The sequence below is a fragment of the Dermacentor andersoni genome, chromosome 9 (genome assembly GCF_023375885.2).
Source record: "Dermacentor andersoni chromosome 9, qqDerAnde1_hic_scaffold, whole genome shotgun sequence".
NCBI classification, from domain to species: domain Eukaryota; kingdom Metazoa; phylum Arthropoda; class Arachnida; order Ixodida; family Ixodidae; genus Dermacentor; species Dermacentor andersoni.
Window position 1 is genome coordinate 12,941,848 of NC_092822.1, and position 17,925 is coordinate 12,959,772.

The following is a 17,925-nucleotide window of genomic DNA, read 5'->3' on the forward strand; positions in this document are numbered from 1 at the left end:
GTGAAATTTTTTGGGCTTCAGAAACAGGCCGGCGGTGCGGATGGCGTGAAGAACTGCCTCAAGCCGCTGGATGTGTTGTTCAAACGTGGTGGAGAAAACAACTACATTGTCTAAGTAGACTCAACACGAGGGCCATTTAAAGTCAGATAAAACTGTGTCCATCATGCGTTGAAATGTGGCCGGAGCGGAACACAATCCAAAAGACAGTCGGGTGTTATTAACGCCATTTTTTCCTGGTCCGTTCGTCAACTTCAATCTGCCAGTACCCACTACGCAGATCCATTGAGGAAAAGTTAATGGGCATGTCACAGGCGATCCAAAGAGTCGTCAGTCCGAGGAAGTGGGTAAACGTCTTTTTTCGTGATCTTGTTCAGTTTGCAATAATTGACACAAAATTGTAGCGAACCGTCTTTCTTCTTAAGTTATACAACAGGTGAAGTGTAGGGACTTGTCGATGGTTGAATGACATCATCGTCTACCATTTGTTTAACTTGATGGTGAATAGCATCCTGTTCACTCTGCGACACGCGACACGCGAGTTGAACAGGTTGGACGGTCGGTTCAGTGAAGATTCTGTGTTTGGTTAAAGGAGTCTGTTTGACCTTCGACGTGGTGGCGAAACAGTCGCTAAATGACGATAGCAGAGTGAGGAGCCTCTCCTTTTCGGGTCGGTCTAGCTGTGGGTTGACGTTGATGTGACTGGTCAAGTCCACATCACCGGGTTCCAGAATTGAGATTGTCGTTATCGAAGCACAGGCGTCAGACTCGGCCACCGTTTCAAAGTAGGCCATGGTGGTATGCCTCGTAAAGTGCTTGTATTCGCCACTGAAGTTGGTAACTAGGATCGTGGTTTGCCTATTTTGGAGCTCTATGAGACCTCATGCGACGCCGACATCTTGATCCAGCAAAATGGTGAGGTTACCTTCGGCGATGCCTATTCCTAGTTGGTCTTGGGGGCATTCAATGAGGATGAAGATGCTACTTCGAGGCGGTAACGTCACGCAGTCATCGACCACGTGTAAAGCCTTGCGGTGATGTTCATCCTCCGCATTCGAATCTGAAGAAACATAGTTAGAAAAAGTCACAAACAAGTCACGCAGCTTAATGATCGCCCCATATTCCTGGAGAAAGTCCATGCCCAGTGTAACCAGCTGAGAACACTTGGGCAGCACAAGGAAAGGCGCAACGAAAGTCGAAGTAGAAATTGCAAGTCTGGCGGTGCATCGTCCAATGGGTGACACGAGGGGTTCTCCAGCCGTAATCAGATGTGGGCCGTCTCATGCAGTGGCCAGTGAGGCACTCATAACCGAGTAATCAGCTCCCGTATCGACAAGTGTAGTTACCGGATAACCGTCGATGGAAGCAGTAATAGCAGCGGAAGTTGTTTGGCAGTTTCGAACGAAGGCGTCAGCGGTACGTCGCGAGGGGGTGGCATCGGCGGAGGATATTTGACGGTTCGCATGACAGCGGCCTCACCCCCGTAGGTTGCCATTTTCAGTTCCCCTGGCGCGGGCTTCTACCGTTGACTCCAGCGGAATCAAGGGCGGGTCGAGCATGGTTTGGTGACAGGTACAGACGAGGTGATGGCGACCGTGACTGTCTTCGTTGCGGGGCAGGAGGAAGCGGGTTACTTTCTAAGTATTCCTCGATTTCGTGAGGGCGTTCGCCATAAAGCGGGCAACGGGCGTCCGGATACATGTCCGTCGCGATACATGGGACCAGCCTCCCCACAGTGGTAGCACAACGGACTGTTGTCAGGAGCGCGCCACACTGTAGACTTTCATGGACCAGGATGAAAGGCTAGCGCTTGCAGATTCGTGCGGTGGATTGGACTTGGGAAGCGTCGAGGAATCCCGGCAGGTGGCTGCGAGAAACTGCCCGTCTGCGGTGTGCACACCCGAAGAGCATTCGCGTACGAGAACGTGGGTGGTTCGGTACGTGTTGTTTCTGAGGGATGAATCACTTTGCCGATTTCCTTCCGAATGACGTCCGTTCACGACGTCTCTGTAATAGTGGTTGTCCAACCTTTATTTATGCGCTCCCGTTGCTACTGTTGTGCTTGATTTTTACCTGAGCTGACCACCATGGAAGGTAGGACTCCTGCAGACGAACAGGCGAGCGTAATGCGAAAGCAGGGTCCTCCGGGTTTGCCACTTTTACGTCGACGAAACAAATGACAATATATGGTGCTCAAGAAAATTCGGCCATAAAAAAAAGGGAACGGCAGCGCTCTAGACGACGAATTCGACGAAAGGCGCGAACATCAACATCATAGCCTGCATGTCGGCAAACAGTGTGCTGCACTGGCGAATTGTCGAAAGAGTCCATTGGATCGTATTCAGTGACTTTCTCGCCGACATTTCTGCCCAGGTTTACTCTAATGAGCTGGACATAGAGGCAGTCTTCATTTTCGACGCTTCCGCTCACAATCGCGCAGAACTGGCAAATCTGGTCAGGTCGAACCATTCCATCAAGCGCCTGCCGCCATACGGCCCTTTCTTTAATCCAATTGAGGAAGTTTTCTCCAAGTTCAAATGTCAAGTTAAACATTACCTCAGTGAGCGGTGCGATGCAGTGCTGGTGACTCCACAAGGAGTCACAAAAAAGGAGCACAGGTGCTCATTGCTTGTGAATGCTGCACAACACGCAATGCCACTTGTTCAATGCGTGGATTGCGCTGCATTTGATAGGTACAACTTTTATTCAGGCTGCGCTTAGAGTGGAGGACATGTAGTTCTCGGTTTGTTTCTATAATCACATTCTTACCTTATTTTTGTACATATGGTGTAGAGCGAGGTGTCTCATAAAATACATCACGCCGCTATTTTGCAGGTTGTCCTTCTTGCAGTCCATCCTCGAGCTTTACGAAAAAAGAATGCACACTCAATCCCACGCATCCGAGATTCAGCTATTCGTCAATTTTCCACTTATATTTGACTAATGTGCGCCAGCCATCTAAGTGTAAGCCTATGCAATGATATTTTCTTTTGAGGTCGGTAGCATAAGAAGGTTGCTGGTCATATTAGAACCATAGTTTTATTATGACCAATTCAATTCATTTGTAAGAGAAAGGTGTGACTCAATGCATATATCTTGCCCTATAAAAATATTTTTATATGAATGCAGCCCTTAATGGAGAGTGCGTGCTAAATATTCTTCAAGGTGACATCATGTGAGTCACCATCATAACACGGATTGCGCTTGTCAATTCGCCTCTTCTCTAAAACGATATCTTGCAAGAGTTCCTCGGAACAGCGCTTCGTTAGTCACTAGTGATCATGTCGTGTTAATGAGCAATAGTAAGCAGCTACCTGCCCTTTGAAAACCATTTCCTTTGGCATACGTGCCAGTAGGTAAGGGGAGTTGATGCTCGCATGCGAATGTCGTGACGTCACGTGAGTCACTAGTGATCACCTCATTCGACTTTGTGATAGTGAGCAGGTTATTACTCTTTAAAAGCCATTTTGTTTGATATGCATGTCGGCAGGTTAGGAGAGTGCATGGTTGGGTGAGAACCGTGGTGACGTCACGTGAGTCACTAGTGATCACCTCAGTCTACTTTGTGATAATGAGCAGGTGGTTCCTGTTTGAGCCTTTTCATTTTATATGCATGTTGGCAGATAAGTAGAGTGGATCGATGGGTAAAACGCGTGGTGAGGTCACGTGAGTCACTAGTGATAATTTGACTTTGTGATAGTAAGTACGTTTTTACTCTTTGAAAGCCATTTTGCTTGATATTGTCATGATTCACAACCAGCGGGAACTGATAAAAATAGGGCAGGCCACTTTAATTGCAGGCCAACTGAAAAACGATTGCACATGGACCTCTTCTCTTTCGCAATGCATGAGATCTTTGTCTTCCTCTACGTAGCATGTACTGGATGTTGCATTTGCCTCCCTCAAAAAAGAGCATCGTCCTGATGCTCACCTAGCGTCAGGAAGATGTGTTAGACGAGGTGTGGGCACTTCATTCTGAACAGTAGGGCTTCATGCGCACAACGTGCACAACTTCTGGTGGATGCTTCCTCGCCCTGGAGGAATCAATCAATCAATCAAAAAGTGAGCTTTATTTAAGCAATTCAAAGAATGCGTACAAAAATAGTTGGACCAATAGCCTATGTGGCTAGTAGCTGGTCCAACACACAAAAATACATATACAGGTCAACCAAATACATATCTGCTCAATGAGTAGAAACATTATTTACATGAACATGCACTTTTTTTTAAGGAAGAGCTATTACGTTTGGCTAGACAAGAAGAAGTGTTTACATACAAGATCAAAATTTCTGGTTACTTTTATTTCCACAGGCAGGGTGTTCCAAGTTATAGCGCCAAAGAACTCTAATAATCGTTCAATGTAGACATTGCTGCAATAAGGAAGGTTTCAGTTAAAGTTAGTTGCTTGCCTGGTGTTTGCACGGGGGAAGTTAAATATGGTGTTGGTTAAGCGAAAGTTGGTGTTGAGTATTTTGTGAACTAAACAAGTGATTCATAAATTTCTTAACGCCATGAAAGAAAGAATACGAAGGTCAGTAAACAGAACGCTATTTGGGTGATGAACTGAGGGAAATTTTATTATTCTTAGGGTGCGTTTATGCAATTGCACTATAGGTGTTAAGTTTTATATGTTAGGCCCCATATTTCACAACAATAGCTCATGTGAGTATGAAACAAAAAAAAGTATATGCAATGAAGCAAAGCACGAGGAAAACATTGCCGAACACGGGCCAGTGTGTAACAGCTGAAACAGAGTTTTCTGCAGACAATGCTAATTTGTTCTCTCCAGTGCAAGTGACTCTCAAAAGTAACACCTAAATATTTAAATGAATCAACACAATCCAGAGTTTGGTTCGCTAGAGTCAAAGTGAACGCACTGTAGTCTACTACCGTATTTACTCGCATAATGCTCGCACTGGCTTAATGCTCGCACCCCCACATTGGCTATCAAAAATTGGAAAATTTTTTTTCCCCGCATAATCATCGCACCCCCAATATTACTGCCGCGAGCCGTCTGCTTGTCGTAGCGATCGCCATGGTTGGGCGCGCGTGCTACTAGGTGGCGGTACTGTGCTATCATCCGCTGCCACCGCCGCTACCGCTCATCCACTCACCACTGCTACGCCATTTTGCAAAGGTGTCTCCAGCTCTCCGGTGTCTCGTAGGCCTCATTTGCCTTGTTCGCGTGTTGCACCGTGCTCTTTGTGCCACTTCGCCAAGGGACGCTACGCAAGCTACACAGCTGCTTTTAAGCTAAAAGCTATTGAGTATGTGTTGGAACACGGCAACCGCGCTGCCAGCAGACACTTCGGCGTCAACGAGTTTTGCGTCCGGTATTGGAGACTGCAGCACGACGAACTCAAGACGACTGGTAAGATGCGCCGGGCCTTCCGTGGACCGAAGACTGGGAAATTTCCTGCCGTCGAATCCTCTTTACTGGAATATATCAAGGCTCGACGAGTGGATGGGTGTGCTGTGTCGATTGATTTGATACGGAACCAGGCGCTCGTAATCGCAAGAAAGGAGGGCATCCCGGTGCAAGACTTCCGCGCTAGTAACGGGTGGGCCACACGATTTATGCGGCGCAATGGACTCTCGCTCAGGAGGCAAACGACGCTTTGCCAGCGCCTGCCTGCAGCCTATGAAGAGAAAATAGTGGACTTCCATCGATTCATTATCAGGATCCGGCAGGAGAAAAACTTCTTGCTCTCCCAGATAGGGAACGCGGATCAAACTCCGGTGAATTTCGATATGCCCAGCAGCAGGACAGTCGAACAGACAGGCGCTCGGACTGTGCACGTCAGGACTACAGGTGCCGAAAAACAGAGGTGCACGGTCATGCTAGGCGTGACGGCGGACGGGTGGAAGCTCCCACCGTACGTCATTTTCAAGCGGAAGACCCTCCCGAAAGGAAAGCTCCCCCCTGGTATACACGTGCGCGTCCAAGAAAAGGGGTGGATGACCGCGGACCTTATGGTGGACTGGGTGAAGACTGTATGGGGGCGGTGACCGGGAGCGCTTCCTTTTCCGTCATTTTTCGTGCTTGATAGCTTTCGGGCCATCTTCAAGAGTCGGTTCGGGTGAAGTTCAAGGAACTGCGCACGGACCTGGCTGTTATACCCAGCTGCCTCACATCAATGCTACAGCCTCTTGACGTATCTTTGAACAAGCCATTTAAAGATAATGTCCGGAGGCTGTACCCGAAGGCTGTAGGGCAGACGCCTTGATGACTCAAAACATAACCTAAGAACTGTAGTTTCTCGAAACCAAAGTGACACTTTTCTGCTTTCAGTGTTAAACTGGCGGACTGGATCATTTGTACAACCGCCAGCAGCCGTCTCAAGTGTTCCTTGAACGTTTCCGGAAAAAACTATGACGTCGTCGAGGTATACTAGGCATGTTTGCCACTTCAGGCGTGACAAAACCATATCCACGAGTCGCTGAAAAGTTGCTGGAGCTGAGCATAAACCGAAAGGCAGGACCTTGAATTCGTAAAGGCCATCAGGCGTTACGAAAGCAGTCTTTTCTCAGTCTCTCTCGTCAACCTTGATTTGCGAATAGCCACTTTTAAGGTCCATTGACGAGAAGTAGTGGGTATGCCTCAGCCTGTCGAGAGAATCGTCGACACGTGGTAATGGGTCTACGTCTTTCTTTGTCACCCGGTTCAGCTTACGGTAGTCAACACCAAAAATGAAGACTGCCGTTTTTCTTTTTGACCATCACTACCGGCTATGCCCATGGGCTTTTTGATGGTTGGATAACGTCGTCGTCAAGCATTTTCTTCACTTGCTCTCAGATCGCTTTGCATTCTTTCGGTGCTACACGGTACGGGTTTTGTCGGATTGGTCTCTCTCTCCTCCGTGATAATCCGGTGCTTCGTCAGTGGCGTCTGACCGACTCTGGATGTCGACGAGAAGCAATCGCGAAACTGGTGAAGCAGGTCCACAAGGCGCTGCTTTTCCGCTGGTGATAAGCTCGCACTCACGTCAAGAACAGGTAACGGTGCCGAAGCGTCTTGCTCTCCTTGTAATGCAAAGCATTTGCCGAATTCCGCAATGTCATCGAGGTAAGCAACTGCTGCGTCTCTTGCAATGTGTTGTCATTGCTTGCTGAAGTTTGACAGCAGTAGTTCTGTTTGCCCATGCATTACTTTGACGAGACTTCTGGGCGTGGCAATACCTTGAGTGAACAAAAGCGTAATTATCTGCTCGGCAATACCTTCCCCATTGCACTCTGTGTCGCACTTGACGGAAACAAGACTGCAAGATAATGGTGGTACGGTCACGTCATCTATGATGTGCAAAGACTTGCGTTGTAGTTCTGCACTTTCGTACTTTTCATGAGAGGTTTCAGGAATTTCTCATGAAACCTCTCGTGAATACTTTTCATGAGAGGTTTCAGAAATTAGCAATGATACGGTTGTCACCTGTCAGCAGCACAAACTGGCGTGTCCAAGCCAGGGACGCGCTCAGTGCGATGATAGTTGAACATGTGTCCAACAGAATTTCTTCACCATATTTTTTTAGAAAAATATTATCGACTCGTGTGACACAGGTGTCCGCTGCTGAAGTCAAGGTCACTGGTTCGACACCAGCCCGTATCGGCCGCATTTTGATGGCGGCGATCTGCAAAATTACCCTTGTTTGAAGCATTGTGAACCCTGGGTGACATGACAAAGGAAGCACATGTTGTGAAATATGCACGAATCATATTCTACTAACAAGATTGTGGAGCCGGTGGCTTGTTTCATGCCTGCTTATCTGAAATTGGGCAAGAACACTGCCAAGCGACCTAGCCTTTTATATATATATATATATATATATATTACAGTGATGAAAGTGTGCTGTGTGCTATGTGTTTTTTGTTGTACATACGCTCTTTCCTTTGTCCTTTGTTTGGATACATAAACTGTAGTTGCTGACCTCAAGGTCTAGTTCTCGAAGAAAGAGAAAGAAAATTTAGAAAATGCTGTCAAAGGTTCCACTCTGTCTTATAGGTGTTGTGTTTTAGATAATGGGGTCCTGCCTATTTTGACGCACGTTTCTAATCGATACATTCTTTTTTGTCATTTGCGCACATGCGCCCTGGCAGTGTTTCGGTATAAAATCGACCTGAGTATGCACTGCTGATCTGAGGATCGCACACGGCCTGCGATTTGATTTGTGATTACAAACGAACCTAACAGACGATTTGCAAATATATGAGAGTTGGCAGCCCTAAAACGCCCTACCTTCTAAAGAAAACTCACCAACAGTCGACCATTCCGAAAAACGAACGCTGCGGAGATTGTATTTATCGATTACGACATCTTTTGTCAGGCTATTCAAACCTGATATGCAATTTCGCCTTTCAATATACTATTCTAACACTGCACTAAAAGTCAAGCACGAACTTATTGCAAAACGTTTTGCATATTGCATTGTCATAATAAGTAAAGTCAAGGAGAGAACATGTGACGAAGTGCACAAAAAAGAGCAGCTCATATGTTGATAATGATGAATACATAATAAAATATCAGTTTAGTACATGCAGTATGCAGACGAGGGTCCCGAAATCAACGGACGAAAAAGATGAAAAGGGAGCCTCGTGACCAGCTTTATTACGAATGCCCCGTCTATTTGTGTTTTGTGAGTACATTATGTGCATTGAAACAGTTTCTTCCATATCAATAATGAATAATATCACTAATATCGCCAAGTTTGCGGCAGTAACGTAGCCATGTCCACTTTGAGGGGACAGAAACAAATGGTCGTGCTTAGCTGCCAGTGACATAGGAACACGTGACAGGCATGCTGCAGAAACTGCGGCATTTGTCTTCACTACTGTCTTAATACGGCACGTTTTCGCTAAGGATGGGCGAATATCTTAGCTGTGTTACAAGCGTTGGTGCATGAATAGGGTACACTTCTAATGTATCAGTGTAAACATGGCTGCTATCGTTGCCGCTCGTGATTTGTTGCGTGCCCACGAGTGCAGATGAGAAGAATCGAAAGGCGCTTTTTTTGTTGTTGTTGACCACAACCATTATAAAGCCTATACATAATAAAGGCAAGTTTGGTTGTAGCTTTTTTTTTTGTCATGGACGTGTGGAAAGTGACTAAAGGAATGAAATGGGGCATCTGCTTAAAAATGTTTGGTGTGTGCAGACCGCCTGGTTTGTCTTGAAGAGTCGTTTGCGAAAAAGCAGATTAAGAAAAAAAAAAAAATGAAAACCCTTATTTCCACGCACTTATTCGGGCTCGGCAGTAGGCTTGAAGAAATCGTGAATGCGCCGTTGCACGCTGTTCCGTTTACGCGCAATCAGATAAGCCTGAATCTCGGAGAGGGTCGTACGGTCACTATAGGCGGCTGAAAGCACAGTCACTGCTTGTGCACGCTCCGCATGCGACGGCAGCGTAGCACATGGTGCGTCATCTTCCAACTCAGAGTCATCGCGCGGCGGTGCAGCAGAAACCTGACGAATGATCTCGCCGTCGCCGAGTTCTGCGCATGTCAATACAGCAGTGTCAGCACCTATGAAACTGTCAAATGAGATGGTGTCTGGAATCGCAATGCAACCACTGCGCAGGTCTCGGCAGAACATTTTCCGCGTCAGTAGGGAGCACATCGGAAGGCGACAAATCTTAGGTCTCCCGGTACCCGTTTGCCGGCATTCCCCAGCGCAGTCTGCGCGGGCACTGTCGGCGCCATTAGACCCTTGACGCGATGTTTAGGTATGCCGCGTTGGATCACCGAAACCTCGACACAGCACACAAAGCAAACACCACCGTGCCGACACCAGTCGCACAAACGAAAAACGCGGACTGCTCGCAGCGTCGTGCGCGAAGAAACAAATCAGCTGCTGGATTGTCTTGACATGGCTTACTAAGCTGAAACCGGAACTGCTGTAGAGCCACTCTATCGAACCAGGCAGAAACGATGATGATGAGCGGGGATTTCCAGTAGCGCCACTTCGTGGGGCAGCAAGGAGGCTCCGTTCAAAACAAAAATGGCGTTCAGCAAATCGAACCATGCACCGGTCAGATTCGGTGCATGGTGCTCTCGATCAAGTTGGCTCAAGGAGTGTCCGAAAAATCAGACGAGAGGTTGCAAGGTGTCCGAATTTTCGGCAGTTGTTATACATTATGGTCTATGGGGAGAATGGCGGTGCCGCGAAGCTGACCAAATAATCGGGCATGTCCGAATTTTCGGAGTCCGGAAAATCAGTCGGCGACTGTATACGAATTACAGGATACCTGTCACTAACAGAAGTAATTGGTGATCTGCACCTGTTCATGTTTGTCTTGCGGCGGCTCAATAAACATTGCTCGAAGCTTGCAAACTAGTTGCAACTCAGCATCTGCATTTTTCTGGCAAGAGAAGTAGCGTACGGCTATGTCCAGTGCCGATGCTACTTCAGTTGCACTAAGTGGAGGGGGTAGCATTTCTGCCTTTCAAAGGGCATGCCTTTGTCAACTTCGTGCTTAATCTCCACCTTCATTTTGAGGACCTTTGGTGGGCAATATATGCCCGGGCTCACCATTACACTTGCAAGTGTAAGCCTAGCTGATTTGTAGCACCTCACAGCACCAAGAACGATGACACCACTGGCTGACTGGGCAGATTGACTGGGTCTCCGCAGCCGTAGCGTTCATGGTCAACTTAATGTGACCAGAAAACAGAAGAAGCAAAAAGGAGAAGGATTCATTTCTATTTTCGCAGGACTTAGACAGAGGCACATACACGTGTGTTCTGGTATTACGCAGAAACGGCGACCTTGTCATTTGAGAGAGGAGCAAGATTCCGCCACTTATTCTTATTATTTTTTTTTATTGCGCATGCATTGAAGGGTCACTCCTAAGCTTTTTCTCTATTGTGGAGTCAGAGCAATGCTGGTCGGAGGTGCCGCCGTGTGATTTGGCGCACTGCTGAGAGCATTGTCGAAGTGCGGTATGTTCAAATTAACTGTCGAGAGTGCTTGCACATTCGAATTACCAGGTGTTTTTGCTCATAGGAAAACACATAAGTTTGACGGGACCACAGTGTCAGTTTGAATAAACCAGAAGGCCGAATTAAGCATGTTCGAATTAGCAAGATTCAACTAAGTGTCAATTAACAAGTGTAAACTAAGCCTTTTCTTAGCACAAAAGAAGCGCTCCATGGTTTCTGGGATGGTATTTTAAGTCTACGTCAACTAAGTAGCTACCTTTAGTGCCCCTTTAAAGGGACACTAAAGGTTACTATGAAGTCAAGTTAAAGTGATAAAGCAATGGTCTAGAACGTCTAAGGCGTCAATATAATTGTGAACAGAGCTTTAGTAATTGAGAAATTGAGGTAAATGCATGACACAATTTGAGACCCCCCAGTGACATTCCGGTACTAGCCCAACGATGAAGGCACTCCTCATAATTTATGTCACTAGTACTCAACTACTCATATTAAAAAGATAATTTCATTAGGTTATAAGACAGAAGGAAATGCTACCTGTCTACTTCTGTTCGATTCTAAGAAAAAACATTTTGACGTTACCCTTCAGTAGTATGGGTGGTCGAAACGTTTCGTTTTCGCTCGACTTCGCGCCGCTCGGGCTTTCGAGTTTCAGTTGTTTCATTATCGCGTCGTGCTGCGCTGGTTCTGCTGGCTCGCGAAACTTGCATTTGGAACAAGCAGCGAGAATGCCACGTCCATGTGATGTCGTGGGATGCACGAACGGTCCGCGGAACTTTGTCAAGGGCAGTTGCAGTGGCGAATACAATGTTACTTATCACTGTTTGCCAACAAGTGAACCTCTCCATTCGAAGTGGTTAAGTGCCGTACTTCAGCCACATCGCAATGGCAAAGAGCCGAAAAATTGCATAGTGTGCTCGCTGCACTTTCGTCCAGAGGATTACGAGTTCAACGCCGACTTACTGAAGTCGTGTGGAGTGCCTTTTAAAGCATGCTTTTCCATAGCGCTGTTCCGTTGGTCTTGCCTGCATTCTCTGAAGCTCAAGAACAACTGCAGGTCGAAGACGGCGCGATGGGTGCGGCATTTGGTTTTCACGAAGGAAAAGCTACAAATCTGCAAATATGTACAGCCATGACATACAGTTGCCGCTGTAGTAGTATGCAACGACGCCGGCAGCGTGAGCCCTCAGCAGCAAGTCACGTTCATCAGTGCTTAAATCGCTGAAGTCGAGCCCAGCATCGCGAGCCAATGTGTTGTTGTCAGGGTCGTCCATTGCAACGAGCGTCAAAGTTGGCATCATAAAATAAAGAACCAGCTTATCGTCGCACGCTTTCCCTTCCGCTAGCCACCACAGTTCCGCTTTTGCGCTGCTGTCGGCTCTGTCTTGGCTCTGTTTCTGGCCGCGCATTTGCGTTTTGCGCAGAAAAGCCGTAGTGCTGTCTGCGGGTGTCGTTTTATTTACCGACGGCACGTCACTATGAGACCATGACGTCACCACTCCTCGATCAGAGGGCAGGCGACTTGAACTGCGCTAGAGGTATGCGAACACTTCAGAACGCATTTTCTCTTAAAATAAGTCTCTTCTTCGCATGAAACAAGCGTTTCGAGGTTTCTGGGATGGTATTTCAACAGTCCACATTGACTTAATATTAACCTTTAGTGTCCCTTTAAGGGAGCCTTTGTACAGCTGAAATTCTTTTTTCATAGTTTCTTCCATTGCTTTTAGGTGATCACGGATGAGGAAGCTGAGAAACGTGGCAAGTGGTATGATGACCATGGAACAACGTACCTGTTTGACCTTGACTATCACCTACAAGATGATTCAATGGATCAAGGAACCATGTACACAGTGGACGCTGGAACGTATGGAAACATCGCCCATTTCGTGAACCATTCTGTGAGCACTTGTTCCTCTTTGTGTAACTTTGTGGTTCTGATAAACTAGGTTGGTGCATATGAAATGGATTGCACTACCTCTCCATTTCATACACAGCCAGCAACGCTGTGGAAACTACACAAGTAGACTGTTCATAGAAATCTTACTCTGTGCATTTCACGCTGCAGTAGTTTTTGGTATGCAACAATTAGAGAGAGAGAGAAATTATTCGAAACAGTGTCCCGAGCGAGGCCCGGTGTCGCCCTAAGGTGGGAAGGCTCCTTAGTCCAGGAACCCTCTGGCTTCGGCTGCCCTCTTGGCCCTGGCGATGAGTTGTTGTTGGTCTTCCATGTTCCTGAGGGCGGGCTTGGCCTCCCACGTTTCGAATAGGTAGTCTTCGTTTGCTTCTTGTGCGCATTTTGCATCTGTTTCCAGTTGCATTTCTCTGCCTTCCTGCCACGGGCATTCCAGGCGCAAGTGTGCCAGGGTGTCGGGTACGTTGCAGAAAAAGAAAATTAAAAAGAAAGGCATACCTGCAGTGGCACATGTCCACTGAGCTAACACATGAGTGGGAAGTTCCAGATTATAGTCAACGTCTGATTTTTTGGACACCCTAGGGGCTGTGAAAACGTCTGAAAAAATGAATGCATGCCGGTTACTGACCCCAAGGGCTCAAATCGCCACAGGCACGCCTGACGTAGCTCTGAAGACCTGCCAGTACGCGTATTAGGCGTATTGGTACTCGTACTGTGGCAGGAGACGGGCGGTGCACGCGTGTATGATTAAAGGAAACATGCCATGGCCCTTGACAATTGCCCCTTATAAGTTTTGGTATGCTTCACCGCAGTGCATTGCTGTATTCGGGCGAAGCTGACTTTCATGAAATGGCATTATGCAACGTGCCATGCTTTGCGCGCTCTGAAGCCATTGGCGAGGATTACTAAGTTGAAGTTGGTGCCGTTGCTTACAGCGGCTAATTGTTTCTATGAAGAAGGCGGCACCGAATAGCAAGAAGCCTGGTGGCGAACGTTTTAGGCCTAGTGTTGCTGCCGTGTGGCTACAGCTGCCAGCGGATCTACGTGCGAGAGCACCGGCTCGAGGCGGCGAGATAGTAAAAATGGCGGTAGTGGTGGCTTTCATTAATACCGTTTCAGACCTGCAGTCATGGAAAACAGTCTGGAAAATCGGATTGCAAAGGTTTTTTTGTGTCCAAAATTTTAGACGTTCTTATACATTAACTCTAAGGGGTACATGGCGGTGCCGCGAAGGCATCCAAATTATCTGGCATGTCCAAAAAATTGGGGTCAGGAAAATTGGTCATTCACTGCACAGGACACCTGTCACTAACAGAACTATATAGATGATGTGCGCCTGCACACGTCTGTGGATAAATTTGTGCCACGTTTTTTTTTTCCTTGCGCAGCTTTGAGCGATCTCTCCTAAGATCTTCCTCTATGGAGGGGTCAGAGGAATGCTGGTCGAAGGCGCCGCCACATGATCTAGTGCACTGCTCGAAGCACAGTATGTTCAAATTAACCGTTGTAAATGCTTGTGTGTTGCGTTTTTGCCCATTGGAATACACATAACTTTGATAGGACCACAGTGTCAGTTCGAATAAACCGAAAGTTCAAATTAAGCGTGTTCGAATTAACGAGCTTCGACTATTTCATCCTTGCAAATTCAATCAGTGAGAGAAGTCTAGCTTTTGTAGTGTTGCCTGCTGTGTATGAAACATTGTGTACACTGTTACACAAATCTACACCATTTAGGGTGTATATTTGCCACACGACAATAATTTTCATCTGCCTTGCTTGCTTTTTTTTTTCTTGAAAACGCTGTGCCCGCTATTTTCCTGTCGAGAATGCTCTGTCATGCTGATAATGCGCATGCTGTTCATGACTTTGAAGTACCGGGCTTGCAGCATTAAAGAAAGGAAATGTGGACAAGACAGATGACGATTATTGTTGTGTGGCAAGATACGACCCAAAGGGTGCTATTTTTAAGAGTGAAGAGCAACTTCATAGTAAACTTTATTATCAGCTACTGCTGTTTTAAAAGGTTTCAATAATCCATGTTTTTCACGGTGTGACGGCGCATGCATCCTGCCCTAGGGGATAAGTCGCAAAATGTTTTGGAAGGGTTGTGTGCATGGCCCAATATCAGAAACAAGTCCTCCAGAAGAAAGCGCATGGACGTGCACTGCTGCACATATCGTGTCGTGTACCACGTTACAGCTCACTGGTAGCTCTACATCGGTGTGATGCCGAAAATGTGTGTAGTGTACTACCGCAACTTGCATTTAAAACGGAAGTGGGCAGGACTTTATGCAAACTGCACCGTTAATCACGTTGCAACCACCTTTTATTGATGGCCAGCAAATTTATCGACAAACCCCTCCATTACACTGGGGTGGCACTTCAAAAACATCACGTTGCTAAGAGTTTTCTTGCAGTGTTGGCCCTCTCTTCTTGCAGCGTCGGCCCTCACTTCATGTAGCCGTGAAGTGAGGCAAGGTAGCACTGGTTTGGCATAAGACCGACAAGATGCCGGTGCCAATCATTAGCCGACTATTTGGCACAATGTGTTGCTGAAACTATTTTATAATACCAGGCCGACAACGACACAATCGATGAGCACAAGCTGTCGTAGTACTATGGGCTTTTGTGTCAACAGTACCACCGAAATTAACGTGCCGACCATCGTTCTATCATACTGCATGTGATCAGCCGCCGAACTGGCAATGTGATAGCCACAGCACCTTCACTTGTATATATATAATTGGCCTCAAAATTAGCTGAAATATGCTTTAGAACTTGAAATGCATAAATTTCACCCCTCTCAAGCCATGCACATGAAGTTTGAGCCGATATTGATCATGTTCGGCGAAGATTAGGCCTTGCGGAACTGTTGAGTTTGTGAACCGACTACTGACAGACCTGAGCTGAAAAGTAAGTAGTTAGGACGAAGGAAATTGCTTTTATAGTTCAGTTATAGCATTAGCGATTTGAATCTACTGTTCACTTTGCACGGGGCACACACAATAAGCGCAGGAAGCAGTGACACAGCGCTGTGCCCTGCTAGTCCCATTCACTACGTAGATGGGTAGGTTTGTACGTGTTGTTATGCTGACACATTTCTTAATTCCAGAGATGTACTGTTTACCTCTCCGTCAAACAGTAAACAAGAGTCATTGCATTCAGTACAGCAGCATAAACAACCACCTTTCTCAGGTACCAAATGGTGTCAACGATGGTGTCTGTGTTTTCACGAGAGAACTACACAGCCTATAAGCCGTGCTTATATGAGCATAGTTCTCTCTAATACTACAGTCTACGTACGTTACAACAGACCTGCATACAACAGGCTTTCGGATATAACGGACCATATTTCAACCTTAGCTTGCTCCATCTATTTTATTAATGCAACAAAGTGCGCTTTTCACGGACTGCGCTAATGGCTACAGTAGACAAAATTAGCTGCAATTTTTCTTAAAACCGGGCTTATAAAATAGACTTGTACTTTGTTGACACAGGCTGGCAACTGACTTGCAAGGGTCACTTGACCATCGTGGCTCAATATCGTGCGCGCGAGGACGGGAGAAAGGCTTGGCGGAAGCGCACCGGCGCGCGCCAGGTTTTGTGTACGAGGCGCAGGGGGAGGCAAGGGAGAAATGGGGAGGGCTTCTACTCTGGTGGCTGCTGTTAACTGCGCGGGCGCCGTATCTTGTAAGCAATGTGCGATGTGGACAAAGTGTGCGCCTATGTGGGCGCTGTATCTTGAAAGCAATCTGCGATGGGGACAAAGTACGCACCCACATGGGCATTGTATCTTGAAAGCAATCTGCAATGTGGACAAAGTGCACCCAGTCCCAGTAGCTTCGTATGCGCCCTGTTTTTGACGTTTAGCTTGCGTTGAAGCGAGAGACGGCACGAAGGTCAATTCGCTCGCTGTTGCTGCCACACTTCCTCACTCTAATGTTTTGACAGTGACTTTCCGTGGTCATCGAGCGAGCTGTGTTCATGTTTACCTGTGTGCGCGTGACATGGTGCTTGTTAATTTAGTGAGTAAGTTAATGTTTACAACTTTATATGGCCGATAAAACTACTATCCTTACTTTGCATAGCTGTTTACTAAATTGCTATTGCAATCGATGCTTTGCTTTTCAGGCAAAACTGCGACTTTGTTTTGTTTGTTTTTTACTTTGGACGTTCGTGCCTCACTCTGCAATAACGTTGTTACACGTCGCGACCAAATTTTCAGAAGTAAGGCGTTTCAGATATTACTGACTTCAAATAAAAGTGACATTGCTTTGTTGGGTTGTCATGGTCCATTGTAATGAGAGTTGACTGTAGCACTTTATGGAATGTGGGAAGTGTAACTATGATGAAGTTACAGAAAAGTGAAAATTAGTGATAACAGCCTGTAATATGTGTATCTGGTTCATAGTCACCTTTGTTTAAGGGGCTCAACTGCTCATATTGACTCGTCTCTCGGTAGAACAATGCGGCTCATACCGTAAAAACCGGACTATAGGTCGGACCGGAATATAGGTCGATCCTCCAACTAAGGAATTCTAAAAATGAAAAAAATCCTTTTCAATGGCAAAAGTACCGAAAGACACCCTTACCTTGAAACAAATTCGACTCGTGCACAATAGTGACAGTATTTATTTGAAGGCTGCTCGCATGTGCACCCGGCCAATTTTCAACAGTATCGCTCGACCATCGACCCGCGTGCTTGTCGGCACCTTATTAATGGCGCTGAGAGGTGAAACAAATGAGATACGCGCATGTGTACACGTGCGCTTACTTTCGCTATTTCGCTGCTCTGTGCCGTGATGATAAGGTGCTGACAAACACGCGGGTGGATGGTCGCGCGATACTGTTGAAAATTGGCCGGGTGTACAGTACACAGAAGGGCACGAAGTGCGCAAGCGCTGCTCCAAATCAGAGCAACACCTTTGATCAGAGTTGTCCGAACTAGTCGGATGACGAGTGCTTCTCGCTGCCCAGTCCAGAGGCGTGCACGATCTCTACCGCTTTCCAACGTATGCCTTCCGCAGTCACAGGCAGCGATCTTACACGCAGCTCTTGGACGAACTCTGCAACCTTGTCTTCCAGTTCTA

At 46.7% G+C, this 17,925-nt stretch overlaps 1 protein-coding gene across 3 annotated transcripts in view; it reads left to right on the forward strand.

The window, feature by feature from the left end:
- Positions 1 to 17,925, forward strand: part of LOC126527043 (histone-lysine N-methyltransferase SUV39H2-like) — a 92,203-nt gene that overhangs the window by 45,988 nt on the left and 28,290 nt on the right. For 2 of the 3 annotated variants that reach the window (XM_050174758.2, XM_050174759.2), the window contains one exon: positions 12,651 to 12,821. In XM_050174758.2, coding sequence (XP_050030715.1) covers positions 12,651 to 12,821 — 171 coding nt within the window. Of the gene's footprint in view, positions 1 to 12,650; positions 12,822 to 14,223; positions 14,322 to 17,925 lie in introns of all 3 variants that reach the window. The other variant, XR_008611635.1, reaches the window with a different exon arrangement.